This window comes from Tachysurus vachellii, chromosome 17 (assembly GCF_030014155.1).
Source record: "Tachysurus vachellii isolate PV-2020 chromosome 17, HZAU_Pvac_v1, whole genome shotgun sequence".
NCBI lineage: Eukaryota > Metazoa > Chordata > Actinopteri > Siluriformes > Bagridae > Tachysurus > Tachysurus vachellii.
In genome coordinates, this window is record NC_083476.1 from 20348788 (window position 1) to 20365114 (window position 16327).

The 16327-nt window shown below is 39.8% G+C and overlaps 2 protein-coding genes across 4 annotated transcripts; one reads left to right on the plus strand and one right to left on the minus strand.

The window, feature by feature from the left end:
* The first annotated feature begins 3896 nt into the window (after nt 1-3896).
* On the plus strand, nt 3897-5336 carry mrps17 (mitochondrial ribosomal protein S17). Of its 3 annotated transcripts, none has more exons than XM_060890976.1 (3): nt 3897-3974; nt 4250-4388; nt 4832-5336. In XM_060890976.1, the coding sequence occupies exons 2-3, from the start codon at nt 4266-4268 to the stop codon at nt 5123-5125; spliced, it is 417 nt and encodes a 138-aa protein (XP_060746959.1). In that variant the 5' UTR covers nt 3897-3974; nt 4250-4265; the 3' UTR covers nt 5126-5336. The 3 variants fall into 3 exon arrangements, with proteins under 3 accessions (XP_060746959.1, XP_060746961.1, XP_060746960.1); XM_060890978.1 differs by having other exon boundaries at nt 3931-4009; XM_060890977.1 differs by lacking the exon at nt 3897-3974 and adding an exon at nt 4003-4143.
* An 859-nt stretch (nt 5337-6195) lies between these two features.
* Nucleotides 6196-16222, minus strand: fam114a2 (family with sequence similarity 114 member A2). Its single transcript, XM_060890979.1, has 14 exons — nt 16097-16222; nt 13932-14182; nt 13419-13518; nt 13130-13243; nt 12038-12141; nt 11741-11875; nt 11447-11605; nt 10244-10367; nt 10039-10124; nt 9834-9947; nt 9596-9735; nt 8144-8216; nt 7946-7999; nt 6196-6803 (listed from the first exon to the last, which is right to left on the minus strand). The coding sequence occupies exons 2-14, from the start codon at nt 14166-14168 to the stop codon at nt 6705-6707; spliced, it is 1539 nt and encodes a 512-aa protein (XP_060746962.1). The 5' UTR covers nt 14169-14182; nt 16097-16222; the 3' UTR covers nt 6196-6704.
* Nucleotides 16223-16327: the final 105 nt, after the last annotated feature.

Genomic DNA, 16327 nt, shown 5'->3' on the forward strand with positions numbered 1-16327 from the left:
TTCATGGGGTTGCCTGTGCATGATCTATGAAAAGTTTCCAGACGTACAGTGTCCTGTATGTACCACTTTTCATCCTATTAGAAAACACAAGATGGCAGAAATAAATAAATAAATAAATAAATAAATAATCCACCCATGCGTCACCTGTCACACTAATTCATAATTCTGTCTAATGTTACAACCCTTTTTACTGCATAAAAACAAGCTTTAACATACAGTTCATTCCACTGTAGAGACTTGCTTTAGGAGTGCAGATTATAATATATGATTTCATCCTGCACAAATTCCTACAAATAATGCCATTTATTCATTACTGATTGGTTGGAGAAATAACCGTGATATAACTACGCCACTGCACTGCCTTAAATGGGAATAGCTTAGCAACAGACCGTGTTTTCTGTGCGTTTCTGATTAATACCAGATTGTGCTGCTTTGGCTCTCGTCCAATTCCCATTCAGGGATTACTTACTCTTGCCATGTTAAGCAGACATTAGAGTACGGCATGACCTGTTTCTTTATTTTAGACACGTCTCCCCATTTTTACAAAGACCAAATCCCTCTTGACTTTACGCCAGTTCCAAAAGCATGCCAGAAAAGACCTGGAACGTTTACAGAGAAAAAAAAAAAGCTTTGCTTAGCGTTAATTTTGTTCTACGGTTAAATGTAAGACTAAACACTATTAACAAGTTTCCCAGTTTAATTCAAAACGAACTCTGTCTATTACTAAAGTTACAACCATCGTTCGTACATACATCTTTGTTACCAGTCTATGAATTTTATTACTACACACACATACACACACACAGACTAATACTATGGATAAACAGGGTAAAATGAGGACTTTGGGGCTTTTTATTTTAAGGGATATTTTCACACTCGTGTGGTTGTCTTACACTTCAGAATTCAGTGTGTTTTAAAAATGAGTTCAGATCCAGTTCTCTCAAGAACAGCGACGTGGGGAAACCGAGGTGTGGTCACGATCAGGAAATTATGCGCTCTCTGTGGTGCATGCACAAAATGTTATCTGTGAAGTTGTTATGGTTAGCAGATGAGACAGAACTCTTCACTGACAGAGAAAAACTGAGCACTGGGAACATTGTGAAAAATCTAGGTTTCATTCTTTATAATGATTCAATGCATAAAATTGTCCAGTTACAGATAAAAATCATTGGTTGTTGGGGCCAGATGGACTGGTTTGAGTACAGATATCCTGCGATTTTCACACACAACAGAGTTTACACAGAATGGCACGCATCAATTTTGTGAGTGGAAACACCTTGTTGATGATAGAGGCCAGAGAAAAATCACCAGACGCTGGTTCAAGCTGACAGGAAGACTCAGTAAAGGAGATCTGAACTCCATGTGATCCTTACACCAATACAATAATCACACCCTCTAGTGTCACCCATATGAGGATGAGGTTCCCATTTGAGTCTGGTTCCTCTCAAGGTTTCTTCCTTACCAATTTAAGGGAGTTTTTCTTTGCCACTGCTGCCTGAGTCACCTCAGACTTGCTCATTGTGGATAAATACATGTACATACATACATACATACATACATACATACATACATACTGTGAACTATATATATCTTGAATTTTTATTATATTAATTCTTTATATTACTCCTTATGTTTACCTTCTGTTCTGTGTTTATGTTCTGTAAAGCTGCTTTGAGACAATGTCCATTGTAAAAAGCGCTATACAAATAAACTTGAACTGAATTGAACTGAATAAAGGATCTTAGATCGCACAACATAATGTCACACCTTGACACACAGCATCAGTTTCCGTTCCATCATCCAAGAACAGGAATCTGAAACTATAGTGTTCACAGACTCGTGAAAATTGGACGGGAGAAGACTGGAAAAGTTTATTATTATTAGAGGTATAAGAATAAATTGTGACACAAAAATTAGATGATGTTCATTGTGATTCGCTCTGCATGTATGACCATTCTATTAATTGGTTCAGTCAATCATGTTCCCCATGTCCTCTATGTTTTTCTGATTTCTTTTACAGTACATACTTTCAAGTTCTTCTTCATACTTCCGAGTTCTTCTACATACTTCAGAAACCTTCTACGTCCTTTCAAGTTCTTCTATGTCTGTCTGAGTTGTTCTATGTCCTTCTAAATCCTTCCGAGTTTTTCTACATATTCACGAGTTCCTCTATGTACTTTCAAGTTTTAACCGTGACTCATCTTTTTTAGAGACTGTGGCTCTTCCATGAGACATATGATCTCAGAATATCATTAGTGTACTGGACAAGACGTATCCTACCAATCACAGTGCATGCTGTTTATAGAGTATGACTGAATATGTACAAATATCAATAATTAGAAATACACTTACAGAATGGAATAAGCAAAGTGTCACAGTTCTTAAAATTAGAGACGCTGAGCTAACAGGGTGGAGGGCCAGTGGACCCCTTTGAAAACCATTTCAGGCATGGAGCCAGGGGGCATTTGTCAGGTGCTTTTGTAAGGCAGGGTGAGGAGGGGGTGTGCTTGTTTTTGGCAAGTCTCATGTCACATAATTGAAGCATTAATGACATGACCTAAGCCTACCTTTACTAGACTAGTGGTGTATGACATTAATTTACCAACATTTCCAAACACAGTTCAATTCAATTTGATTCAGTTTTATTTACTTTGAACAATAAACAAAGTCACAACGCAGCTTTACAGAAAATCAGATGTAGATTTAGATCCCTAATGAGTAGGCCAGTGATGACAGCGTCATGAGGAAGGGACACCAGATAGTGATTATACATCATTATTCTTCTGGAATTTAATATGATTGACTCAGTTGGTGCAGAAAAGATGTTCAGTATAAGCTTAATAGTTGTTATGATTAAAGCGACAAACATCCAGGAGATGATCCAGGACAAGAGATGTGAAGCATCAGTGACGGGGGGGTTAGATATGTCATTCTTGCCTGTCTTCAAAACTTGAGAGCCCTGAGGATATGATAAGGATATGACGATGGCTAATATTCAGGATGTTTATAATGGGCAAATCTTACCTTCTGTTATCTATTTCATGCAGTTTTACTATATTAATTCAATGTTGTTATCCCAGCGGGGGCACAGTGGCTTAGTGGTTAGCATGTTCGCCTCACACCTCCAGGGTTGGGGGTTCGATTCCTGCCTCCGCCTTGTGTGTGTGGAGTTTGCATGTTCTCCCCGTGCCTTGGGGGTTTCCTCCGGGTACTCCGGTTTCCTCCCCTGGTCCAAAGACATGCATGGTAGGTTGATTGGCATCTCTGGAAAATTGTCAGTAGTGCGTGAGTGAATAAGAGTGTGTGTGTGTGTGCCCTGCGATAGGTTGGCACTCCGTCCAGGGTGTATCCTGCCTTGATGCCCGATGACGCCTAAGATAGGCACAGGCTCCCCGTGACCCGAGGTAGTTCGGATAAAGATGAATGAATGAATGAATGTTCTCTCAGCAAAGCATGAGATCATATTCAGTGTTGTATTAAAGATTTATTAAAATTGTAGTAATTGTACATTGCATTATAGCCATCATTGTTCAAATAAATGTTATTATGGATGTGAATCATCTATAAGACAATATGGATCCTGTTATCACTTTACATCCCATTATAAGACAACAGACATTATTTTTTATTGTTTTGAAGTTAATAAGACAAAGAACTTGAGCTTGTTATGTTACCAGAGAGTTCATTTCATACCCTGGATCACATGAGAATGAACTTTTACTATAGAAATCTATAGAAATCAACAGAATTATAACCTGAACTTTTCTCAAACTACAACAACAGATCTGATCAATCAACATAAACATGTGTCTGTCTAACACGTTTTTACACCGTAGTAGAATTTATCTTAAGACAATAAGACGGATAAGAAATGATTTTTATTTCGTGTTGTTGATGATTGATTAGCTCGTCCTCTACAAACGGTCGCGTGTGATATACGTCATAAGCGTGCGACGCTTAACTTGACATTCACGGTGCAGTATCCATGCGGAATGTTTTGAAGTTTATTGTAGGTTTTTTTTTTTTTTTACCTCACTGTGGTAGGATTTTGCTGTTTTTAATAGTTGTTAAGGTGTTTATATGATGTCACAGAAATTTCATGTATTTTCTAGTTCTCGGTTGGTTTAAATAGTGACGTAAACGGTTAGTATCGTGTTTGCTGTGTGGCTCCTGAGGTTATTGATGCGGTCTGAATTTCAGTCTGCTGATGTTTTAACACTTATATAATCTGATTAACACTCATTTTCAGGATACAGGAAGTTAAGATGTCTGTGAAACAAGCCTCGGTTCATGCTAAATGGATCATTGGGCGAGTCATTGGGACCAAGATGAGGAAAACAACAAAAGTTCGTGTTACTAGACTGGTCCTAGATCCTTATTTACTCAAGGTACTAAACATTTATATTCATTAATAAGGTGGTGAAACGTTTCAGGATTCAGTGGCATACAGTCAGCTCCAGAATTATTGGTTTAAAGTTTAAACAAACAAACAAACAAACATTATGATAAATGTCTTGGTTTGGTTAAATCTCTGATGGAAATATCAAGAAAGGAGAGAAATCGAATAGAAATCTGGAAAGTATTTTTAACGAAACGACATCACCGTTATTCGTACCTGTAGAAATTCTAATGAACAAAAATATATTCAAATCATGTTTTTGTATTTAGGTTTTAAGTTTACTTTACCAAGGGTGCCAATACTTCTGGAGTTGACTATACAGTTTTGCAAGAATTTCAACCGGTTCTTTTGATTTACTCTCAACATCATAACCGTAATAAGTACGATTTTAGTATTTTTACACCTACATGACTTCTTCTTCTTCACTGACAGTTTTACAACAAAAGGAAGACGTACTTCGCCCATGACGCTTTGGAGCAGTGCACGGTTGGGGACATCGTACTGCTGAAGGCTTTACCAGAAAGGCGAACCAAACATGTCAGGCATGAACTGGCGGAGATTGTGTTTAAAGTCGGGGCCGTGGTCGATCCCCTGACTGGCAAGAAAGTTGCAGGTCCGACGTATCTGGAGCCTCTCACTGACTCCACGGAAAATCCAGAGGCATCTTTAACGGAAAAATTACAACAGATGAACATTTCTGCATCTCCTCCACCACCGAACTCTTAACTTTGTGGTGTTATTTTAACGTATGAATATAAATGTGTGTACTTGTTGATTTGTCGTGCAGATTAAAAAAATAAGGTGATTACGAATGTGTGGTAATGTGGGCTAGGATTTAGAGTCTGTGTTTAATTCTTCAATTTTGTCTTTGGTTTTTGTATGACTAAATAAGACTGGATTGATGTGAAATATTTTTGAATACATATAATCATGAAAATTGTCTCTCTCAGGTGTTTGTCATAAAGATAAGAGGTTACATATTTGAGTATTTTTCAAAAATCAACATGTTATAATCTATTAGCTTGCGTGACACATACAAAGACCAACTTACATAGTGATTCCAATTATACTATTTAACAGATCGTGCATTTTACATTAGGAGTTCTCCAGTTTAACACTGACATAAGAAAAATATATTTTTATGTTTAAACGCTTTAAGCGGCAGATCAAGAATGAAAACAGTTGGGTTTTTTTTTACTGTTCAATTCTGCAGAATCACCTAAAAATCCACCTTCTAGCTGCCAGTACGCAGCTCCTGACTCTACAGTAGTATTCAACCCTACATTATTCTTCTTAAATCTGAAATGACTATTGGTTCTAGATTGTTTAAATATTTTTGAAAACATCACAAGGAGGAAAAAAATAAATCTAGTGTTCAAATCCCTGTGAATGCCTTTAGAACAAAAAATGAGCCACCTCATGCTTTTATATTTTGAAGATGTTATGTTCTATGTTTATATTCAGTATATCTCCTTTTATATTAAAGAGAAATTCTGTTGTAGGGCTGTATGTAGAACTTCTGAATTCCCCCAGAAAAATAAATAACAAAAATACTGCAAGGTGCTAGAAAGATCCTTTTATTTTTTTTTAATAGTGTAGCTTCATACTCTCAATGTTCATTCATTCATTCATTCATTTTCTACCGCTTATCCAAACTACCGTCCAGGGTGTATCCTGCCTTGATGCCTGATGACGCCTGAGATAGGCACAGGCTCCCCGTGACACTCAATGTTATTAGTATAATATCCGATAAAAAGCTCAATTATTTCTGAGAAATAGACCACATTACACCATACCACATGCAGAACCTAGTTTTATTCTTCTTGTATAAAGTATCCAAACACTAACATGTGAACCGAACCGAACCGCAGCGGAACAGAACCTCAACATGAGGATCGTATCCTTCGATCTCATATCGATGACTCGCATGCTTAAATAAGTAGATACACAACAGGTTTCTTTAAAATCTACAATTCTTGTAGTCTAAACTTATGTAGGTCAAAACAATACTGACACCTTCATTATCGATGTGATTAGAATCGGTAGTAAAAAAAAAAAAAAAAAAAAGAAGTCAAAAAATAGTTCTTTAGGGTTAAACAGCCGATGCTGCATAAAGCTTCAAAATGGTCAGATTTCAGAATAAGACAAAAAAGCATTAACATCTTTAAAAATTACAAAATACCAACAATATATTTTTGGTAAAATTAATACAATAAAAATCCATTTTGTGTTTCATGATACTCCAAAAGCTGTAGTAGGTGGAATTTATTCCTTATTTCCTGCACAGAAGAGTGTGAAGTGGATTTCAGTGACTCGAGTCTGCTGTTCTTTCGATGTGAGATACTTCTAGCACTGGCATTAAGAGCTGGAAGGCATCCTGGATATAGGAAGCACTGTTGGAGGCCTAGGAATAAAAAGTAGAGGAAAACGGTAAGATCTGAATTAATCAACACACAAACATTCCAGCAATGAAAATAAATACTCGTCAAGTGTCTCGGTTTAGGTTCTCTAACTCATTTGGTTTTCCTTGGGGGGAGAAAAAAAACCTTCACATTGTGGATAATTTAATAGGAACACGTACATGTGCTCGCTCATGCGAGTGTTCCTAATAAAGTGTCCAGGTGAGTAAACTGCCTCCTTATGTCATGGGATATTTGCAGAAAGCATACACAAGACTCTAAAGGTAAATAAAAAAAACATGTCCACGTATCTTCAGTGTAACATATTCAAAGTTCTTCTGTATTGTAATTTGAATGAAAGAAAAAAAAGAACAACTCCGTTATTTCACTAGGGGGCGGAATCGAGTAATAAACGTTTCTTATATGCACTAGAAAGGTATTAACCTGGTGCTGTAACTTATGTCATAAGAATAAAAATAATAATTTAAGCGTTTCACAGCAACAGGGCTGAACACATGCACTTTTTTTGGTTTGTTTTACTTTGTAGTGTTTTGTGATATTGTTTTCCCAGTATTATTGGCATTATTGTGTAGGTTCATGACCAGTCATCATTATTAATTAATTTTTTTAAGTTCCAGGTTGTAAAAATAAAAATGTGGAGAAAGGGGGAGAAAGAGAGAGAGAGAGAGAGAGAGAGAGAGAGAGAGAGAGAGAGAGAGAGAGAGAGAGAAGGAGGGAGGGAGTGGGGGAGTGGGAGAGAGAGGGGGAAGAGATGGAGAGAGAAGGAGGGGGGAGGGAGAGAGTGGGAGAAAGAGGGAGAGAGAGAATAAGTGAGACAGAGGGGGAGAGAAAGGGAGACAGAGAGACAGACAGAGAGAGAAAGAGAGAGAGAGAGACTAAGAGAGAGAAAGAGGGAGGGAGAGGGAAAGAGAGAGAGGGAGGGAGACGGGGAGAGAGAGAGAAAGGGAGAGAGAGAGAGAAAGAGAGAGAGAGAGAGAGACTTATGAACCTTTTACAAAATTCCTTAATTAATTCATTATTGCTGTTGTTGTTAATCTACTCTAAAGCATTATTTCTGTTTAGTCCACTGTGTGAATCTGAAACCTGTTTAATTCCCATTCACGAAATGTAATTTGATGAAACAAACCTCCAGGAAAACTCCAGTGATTAACGGATTCAGCACTTCTCCTTTTTCATTTGACTGCGAAGGAAAGAAGAAAGATTTCCTTCTATTTACAATTTATGTCTAAGAACCGAGGTGTATTATCTGTTAACTAGAGAACGAATACATTTATCAGCGTGTCTACATGGACTAGAGGAACTAGAGGACTGTAATCTCTCTTACCCCGACTGTAGCTAAACAAGCTGTGAATTTTTTCGACAGCACTGATATCTCCTTGCAGAGAACGACTGTGATTCTAAAAGAGAGAAAGAACAAAACACACTTTAATAACATTGTTATAAATACCCACAAGCAGGCTTTTTACATGAGAAATACTTCCCCTGGTGAGTGTAAATCTCATGTTGTTCCACGCTTCACACTGCTTACCTGGGATTAACACTTAATCCTCTCTCTTTATATTCTGACGTCTCTCACCGTAACGTTGAACCTAAACCCTGGCTTCGTATTTGCATATTTACGGCATCAACAAGCACGATCAGAAAAATACAGCATGAATCATTGAGAAAAATCCTCCTGAGATGCACAGATAGGATTAGGGGCCTTGCAGTTAGGATTAGGGGCCTTGCAGTAAGGATTAGGGGCCTTGCAGTAAGGATTAGGGGCCTTGCAGTAAGGATTAGGGGCCTTGCAGTAAGGATTAGGGGCCTTGCAGTTAGGATTAGGGGCCTTGCAGTTAGGATTAGGGGCCTTGCAGTTAGGATTAGGGGCCTTGCAGTTAGGATTAGGGGCCTTGCAGTTAGGATTAGGGGCCTTGCAGTAAGGATTAGGGGCCTTGCAGTAAGGATTAGGGGCTTTGCAGTTAGGATTAGGGGCTTTGCAGTAAGGATTAGGGCCTTGCAGTTAGGATTAGGGGCCTTGCAGTTAGGATTAGGGGCCTTGCAGTAAGGATTAGGGCCTTGCAGTAAGGATTAGGGGCCTTGCAGTAAGGATTAGGGGCCTTGCAGTTAGGATTAGGGGCCTTGCAGTTAGGATTAGGGGCCTTGCAGTAAGGATTAGGGCCTTGCAGTAAGGAATAGGGGCCTTGCAGTTAGGATTAGGGGCCTTGCAGTTAGGATTAGGGGCCTTGCAGTAAGGATTAGGGGCCTTGCAGTAAGGATTAGGGGCCTTGCAGTAAGGATTAGGGGCCTTGCAGTTAGGATTAGGGGCCTTGCAGTAAGGATTAGGGGCCTTGCAGTTAGGATTAGGCGCCTTGCTCAGGGGCCCAGCAATGGTAGCTTGGTGGGTCAGTGGCTTGAATCCCGACCTTCCGACCAGTAACCAAGCACTTTAACCAGTAAGCCACCATTTCGAGTCTCGGGCCGGCCACGACTGAGGTGCCCTTGAGCAAGGCACCAAACCCCACCCCAACTGCACACCCGGAGCAGCCGCAGCATAAATGGCTTCCCACTGCTCCGGGTGTGTGTTCACGGTGTGTGTGTGTTCACTGCTGTGTGTGTGCACTTTGGATGGGTTAAATGCAGAGAACAAATTCTGAGTATGTGTCACCGTACTTAGCCGTATGTCACGTCACGTCACTTTCATTATTTCATTTATTTCTGCTGCCTGATGTTAATCATGAAGCTGTAACATTCTAATCTCTTCACTGTCCTATGTGTTACAAGTAAAAGGACGTACTGTGCCAAGACTTTGGCTTGCTCCAGAGCGGTGACTCCGTCAGTGCTGGTGTGAAGAAGCATTTCTGCCACCTTGTGGAACTGTTCAATGGATCTGGCTGTGAGTTCTGCCAAGCTTGTGATGGCTGAGAAGTGAACATCCTACAGGAGAGGAGACGAACAGCACAAGTTGGAGCCACACGTTGTTGTGTTTTTTTTTCTAAAAAAAACTGCAAAATAATAACAGAGTTCAGTCACACCTCGACAGTGCACTTAGTCACCGTGCCCTCGTGCTCGCTGCCTTCTTCTTGCTGCTGCTTGGCTTCACTTGGGCTCTTCGTGTCCATAATTCGGTCGAATGCCTTCTTCCTAGCCTGAAAAATGTAAATAAATCGTCTTTATTTTTTTTTTTTTTTATTTAAAATACTAATAATCTTGATCAATCACCCTTAAAAAAACTCTTACCTTGCCAAGTCTCTCTGCTGTTGTGGATATTTGAAGCTTTTTAAGACCATCAGTCAGTTCCTTAACAAAATTTTCACCTTCATCGACTAGGACAGAAAAATATCTTCATTTAAGACACTAAATAAACTTCATTTACGCATTTAAAATCCAGACGGCGGACTGAACATCCGTAGCGTTGTCAGTGTCGGCGAATCCATTCGTTTACCTTGTGGATCGTCTACCTCCTCATCATCAAACTCCATCATGGAGAAGGACTCCTTGATCTGCTCCAGATCGTCCCTCAGAGCGCTCAGCTCCTTGCCCGATAACGTAGTCAACACCGATTTCACCTGCACACATCAACAACACACCCTAAAGGTCCAGACTGATACTAGAGTGTGTTTCATTTTCCAACACCAAGCCAGAATTCAATTTATTCCTACAGATATGATCTCAAAGCTGTTGGATTACCAATCGAAAGGTTGTGAGTTCGAATCCCAGGTCCATTTCGCTGCCACTGCTGGGCCCCTGAGCAAGGCCCTTAACCTTCACTTGCTCAGTTGTATAAAGAAATGAGATCAAATGTATGTAAATCGCACTAAATAAAGGCGTCTGTCAAAAAAACTGTAAATGTAAATAATGTGTGTTTTTTTTTTTACTGTATTACATTCATACAGTCGTGGTCACTGTGGAGCTGGAGGATATACCAGGAAAACTGGGCATGAGGTGGGATTACATCCTGGATGGGTCCATTTCAAGGTATTATACATACACACACACACACATTATTCACTCTCCACTACTATCATGTTTTTGGACAGTGGGAGGAAACCGGAGAACCCAAAGGAAACCCATGAGAAGTGAAGAACCCACGACCTTCTGATCAGCGGTCCAGGACCAAATGTCTGTATTATGTATAGACGCATTTGTAGGCAAACATTAAAAATACAGATACATGTATATTTAAAAATAAATAAGTAAATAAATGACACTAGAGGTTTGAATATTTAGGCTAAAAATATATCATATTTATTCATTCAAACCGACGTGATTTTAATGCATGAAGACGATTCGAATCAATTCAGTACTCTCCTGCGATTCAATACGTGATGACATGAAATCAAGCGGCTTTGGATATTATTATAATGCACTGAAAGTGTTTTAAAACACGTTTTCGAAGGCTGAGAAATTTACCGGTCTCTCCATCAAATGGCAGATTGTAAGAACTTTGGATTCATTTAATAAATTCGGAGTCGATTCGTTCATTTATGGGATTCAAAATCCTTTTTTGTTTTGATGCAACGCGGTTTTATTTACGATTTCGTTTTTTTTGTTTTTTTTAGATCGATGCGTCTGAAAATCATATCATAGCATCAAAATGGACAGAGGCGGTTATCTGTGTTATATTAAAGAGCAAACGTGACTCTACCTTGGCTTCACTCTCCCTGGACAGGATCTCTAAAGCTTCTAGATGCGACAGACCCTGGAACTCATCAAACAGCATCCCATAATGAGCTTTCTTCTCTGTTTCCGAGGTGACGTCCTTGGCTGTCTGCTGTTCCTCTCGTTCCTTTGCCTCCCTTAAAACCTTGAAGACCGGAGAAGCAGGAATCACAACGAAGGAATTTACACGGTATCAAGCAGTCAAGATGCTTCATGCGCTGAGTCTCAACAGCGCAGGGTTTAAAGATGTACCTCTGTCTCTATAGGCAGCGTAACACACCTGTGACAACGTGGATGTTCTGTTCATCAGGCCTTTCGTTCTTTTGAAGCCGGGGTCTCCTTCGGCTATCACATCCATCGTCTTCTTACCAATAAACTCCAAAGCATCCAGTCCTCCACTTATCACCGTTTTACTCTGAATGACAAAAAAAAAACGAAGCAGACAAAAAATAAACGAGACTCTTTTTTTACTGAGTACGGAAAGAAATAGAACAGCATCATAACGATCAGTGAAGACATCAAATATTTTACAAGTATAGGTTTACGTACAAATATTTCGAATCGAATAAACTCTTACTGTGTTCTGCATGACACTGGACAGAGACGACAGCATTCCAATAGCACTTCCCAACACGTTCCCGTCTCCTTCTGCAGGTTTTCCTTCACTGGAGCTGGAAGGAGCTGAGGAGAGACAAGACAACACAATACCTTAAAAGAAAAATTCATAAGATATCACATATACGATATAACAATAATATCACCCACCCTATTTTACCCCTAATTATAATCAGGGGTGTCCCAATGCTCACTATATCTCTGTATAGATTTTTTATTATCATTTATTATCACTAAGATTTTTTATTATTTTATTATCACTATATTCTATTCTGTTCTTTTTTTTATTCTATTTATATTCTATATTTTATGTCATGGACAGGCCAAAAAAAAACATTTCACTACATGTTGTGTTGTGTATTGTTGTGTATGTGATAAAAAAAATTGAAATTTGATATCGATATCAGATTTCTGGCTACTAGCTGGTAGCTGATTTTTATTCGGAACAAGATTTGATTTTATTGCCACGTCACAGTTTAAAAAGTGTCAGTATTGTCACTCTTTAATTTCTGAGTCTTTATATAGAAGGTTGGGTTTTTATCTTTAAAGAATATGACACTGTCTATTATAGACTTAGAGTGAGTTATAGACTATAGAAGTGAGTTTCGAGGTCGGAGGGCACGGTGGCTTAGTGGTTAGCACGTTCGCCTCACACCTCCAGGGTTGGGGGTTCGATTCCCGCCTCCGCCTTGTGTGTGTGGAGTTTGCATGTTCTCCCTGTGCCTCGGGGGTTTCCTCCGGGTACTCCGGTTTCCTCCCCCGGTCCAAAGACATGCATGGTAGGTTGATTGGCATCTCTGGAAAATTGTCCGTAGTGTGTGATTGCGTGAGTGAATGAGAGTGTGTGTGTGTGTGCCCTGTGATGGGTTGGCACTCCGTCCAGGGTGTATCCTGCCTTGATGCCCGATGACGCCTGAGATAGGCACAGGCTCCCCGTGACCCGAGGTAGTTCGGATAAGTTGTAGAAGATGAGTGAGAGTTTCGAGGTCTTTTAGTTGGGGAAAAGGTGTCACATTTTTCTACAAATACATCAATAAATCATTAAGAAGCTCACAGGGTATGTTGTCTTCTGCACCATCTTCCTTTTCCATCTGAGCAGAGAGCTCTGTAGGACTGGGAATTCCCAGAGACGTCTCTGCCTTCTCGATGACCTGAGACAGTCCTTGGCCTTGAATCAGAGAACAAACGAGAAAACTTGTCATTCTTGTTCAACAGTGTTTTGGGAAGAAAATATTTAATATCTCTTTTTAATCAGGTGTGTGTGTGTGTGTGTGTGTGTGAGTGTGTGTGTTGTTTGTTTGCATAATACCAGCACAAATGCCAGTGAATATGGTGGAACTTGCCTACGGTGGCAACAGTGGCGGTGGCTGAAGAAAGAAGAGACTTCCCCCAACTTCCCCAGCTACCCCAACCACCTTGGGTTACAGCTGTCTGTGTAGAAGCCTGAAGAGAGAGAAAAAAGCATTGCAATAAAAAGGTACGTGTGAAAGTTTGCTTTTATTACTTGTACATCAGAACATATAGCGATATTTAAACAAAATGGAAATAATATCGATATTGTGATAAACCTCGAGAGTGTGTGTGTGTGTGTGTCTGTGTGTAAGAGTGTGTGTCTGTGTGTAAGAGTGTGTGTGTGTGTAAATGAATTTCAATACAAATTTTCCGGAAGTGACTGATACGGTATTGAAATTCTTTTTTTTTTTTTAAATTGGTAAATGTTCAAATATTTTGTGATTTTAACTGTTTTCTCCATTTCGATGTTAAATAATTATCTACCTATACATTTATGTGTTTATTTATTATTAAACTAACTTTATTCTCTCTTTTATATAAATGATATTCCATCTTTGATTTACCTTCGATGCATTTTCTGTCACACTGGCTGTTTCTGGGCTTTCCTGAACCTCAGGAGGTGGTTTGTTCTCCGGTCTCTTCCTCGTCTTTCGAGTCGGGGCTACATCGGCGGGGCTGTCGCTCTGCACATCATGCGAGGATTCGCTGTGTGAGGGTGGTGGTGGTGAGGGTGGCTCTTTAGAGACGTGGCATTTCGTTTCCTCCTGTGGGTCAGCGGCTGAGTGTTCGCTGTCCGACATCTTTTAGCATAGTCCTGTAAGGGACAAGCTCTGTTAGAACTATTATTCATATATTTACATAACTATTTATAACAGATATATTTTAATATATATTCACTGGTATACTTTACCTTCATAGATGTTTCACATCCCAAAGCATACAGTCTGAACACTTTGAAATGTCTAATAACTATACACCTGATGGATATGCTGTCATTTTCTGTTGCCGAGAGACTGATCAACTTGTTTGTGTTTTCCCGTATTGATTACTGCAATGAGGGGGGCACGGTGGCTTAGTGGTTAGCACGTTCGCCTCACACCTCCAGGGTCGGGGTTCGATTCCCGCCTCCACCTTGTGTGTGTGTGGAGTTTGCATGTTCTCCCCGTGCCTCGGGGGTTTCCTCCGGGTACTCCGGTTTCCTCCCCCGGTCCAAAGACATGCATGGTAGGTTGATTGGCATCTCTGGAAAATTGTCGGTAGTGTGTGATTGCGTGAGTGAATGAGTGTGTGTGCCCTGCGATGGGTTGGCGCTCCGTCCGGGGTGAATCCTGCCTTGATGCCCGATGACGCCTGAGATAGGCACAGGCTCCCCGTGACCCGAGGTAGTTCGGATAAGCGGTAGAAGATGAATGAATGAATTACTGCAATGCCTTGTTGGCTGGGGTGTCTAAAGCTACCTTAAACAAATTACAGGTAGTGCAAAATTCGGCAGCGAGAATACTTACTAGAACAAAGTTAAAAAGATCACATTACTCCCGTTCTGGAGTCCTTGCACTGGCTCCCCGTTAGGTTTAGGGTTGATTTTAAGATTCTGATGCTTACCTACAAGGCCTTACACGGGTTAGCTCCTCAATATTTGGCTGATCTTTTAATTCCTTATATTCCATCTCGTGACCTTCGTTCTTCTGAAACTGGTCTTTTAACTGTTCCTTTAACTCGTTTAAAATCGATGGGAGCTAGGGCCTTCTCTTCACTAGCTCCATTCATTCATTCATTCATTCATTCATTCATTCATTTTCTACCGCTTATCCGAACTACCTCGGGTCACGGGGAGCCTGTGCCTATCTCAGGCGTCATCGGGCATCAAGGCAGGATACACCCTGGACGGAGTGCCAACCCATCGCAGGGCACACACACACACACTCTCATTCACTCACGCAATCACACACTACGGACAATTTTTTCCAGAGATGCCAATCAACCTACCATGCTCACTAGCTACAAAACTGTGGAATTCATTACCAACTGAGATAAGGCAAGCAACATCTCTTGGCACTTTTAAATCTCAGCTCAAAACTTAGTTTTTTAGGGTAGCTTTTAATTTGACTAACTGTAATTTTACATAGTGCTTATTTTATAGTCAGTTATAGTATTTTTGTTGCTTTCATTTTAATCTTTATATTATGTGTGTATTAAAGCGCTTTGAGATGTTCTTTTAAAGGCGCTATAGAAAATAAAGGTTATTATTATTATTATTATTATTATTATTACATGGCTATTAAACTAGTAATATAACACATTATACACATAGTGCTCTGTTTACAGGATTAACACTGAATTGGGTGCATTGTCGATCAAATAACTACCTGTGTATGTTGTCATGTTTATCCCTGAAGTCATTAAGGTCACATCTGTATAGGATCAATAAACAGCTGTGGCCTGAACAGTGCCATGACACGTGACATGATGCTATAATCACTCGGTTATGTCATGTCCTGATGACTAAAGTGGAGCTACTAAAGCTGTCTGAATGTCTACAAGTTCTCTGCTGTACATTTAGTGCTCTCTATAAGTCAGATACTCCTCTGTTGTTGTTTATTTTACACCTTCTATGGAAAAGGAAAGCTTTTTTTACAACCTATGTACAAAGGTTATGATCTGATTCGTGTTAGGATCATAACACCAAGCTAACACTGAGGTGAAACAGCAAAGAAATTGAAAAACAAACCTATTAATTGTTGTGTTTCAGCACTGAGGAGATCCTGTGCAAGCCACGTCACTGGACTTTCTGTCCTGACGCCTGCTTCGGTTTGTTTTTCCTTGTTGTTGTTTTTTTTCTTCGGCTATCAATACGGAAAGCGTGTTAGAAGTAAAGAGCGCCATCTGGCGGTTTGGGGGGTTTTGTTGTGTCCAATGTAAAGATATGTTTCAGTCTTTTAATCAGCCAACTTTATTCATA

What these genes read in the sequence shown, in the direction of transcription:
- fam114a2 (XM_060890979.1), bottom strand. Translation starts at nt 14,168, where the DNA reads ATGTCGGACAGCGAACACTCAGCCGCTGACCCACAGGAGGAAACGAAA. An exon ending in TGACAGAAAATGCATCGAAG is followed by an intron (nt 13,519 to 13,931) that starts GTAAATCAAAGA and finishes CTCTCTCTTCAG; the next exon opens with GCTTCTACACAGACAGCTGT. An exon ending in TGCAGAAGACAACATACCCT is followed by an intron (nt 12,142 to 13,129) that starts GTGAGCTTCTTA and finishes GTCTCTCCTCAG; the next exon opens with CTCCTTCCAGCTCCAGTGAA.
- mrps17 (XM_060890976.1), top strand. Translation starts at nt 4,266, where the DNA reads ATGTCTGTGAAACAAGCCTCGGTTCATGCTAAATGGATCATTGGGCGA. An exon ending in TAGATCCTTATTTACTCAAG is followed by an intron (nt 4,389 to 4,831) that starts GTACTAAACATT and finishes CTTCACTGACAG; the next exon opens with TTTTACAACAAAAGGAAGAC.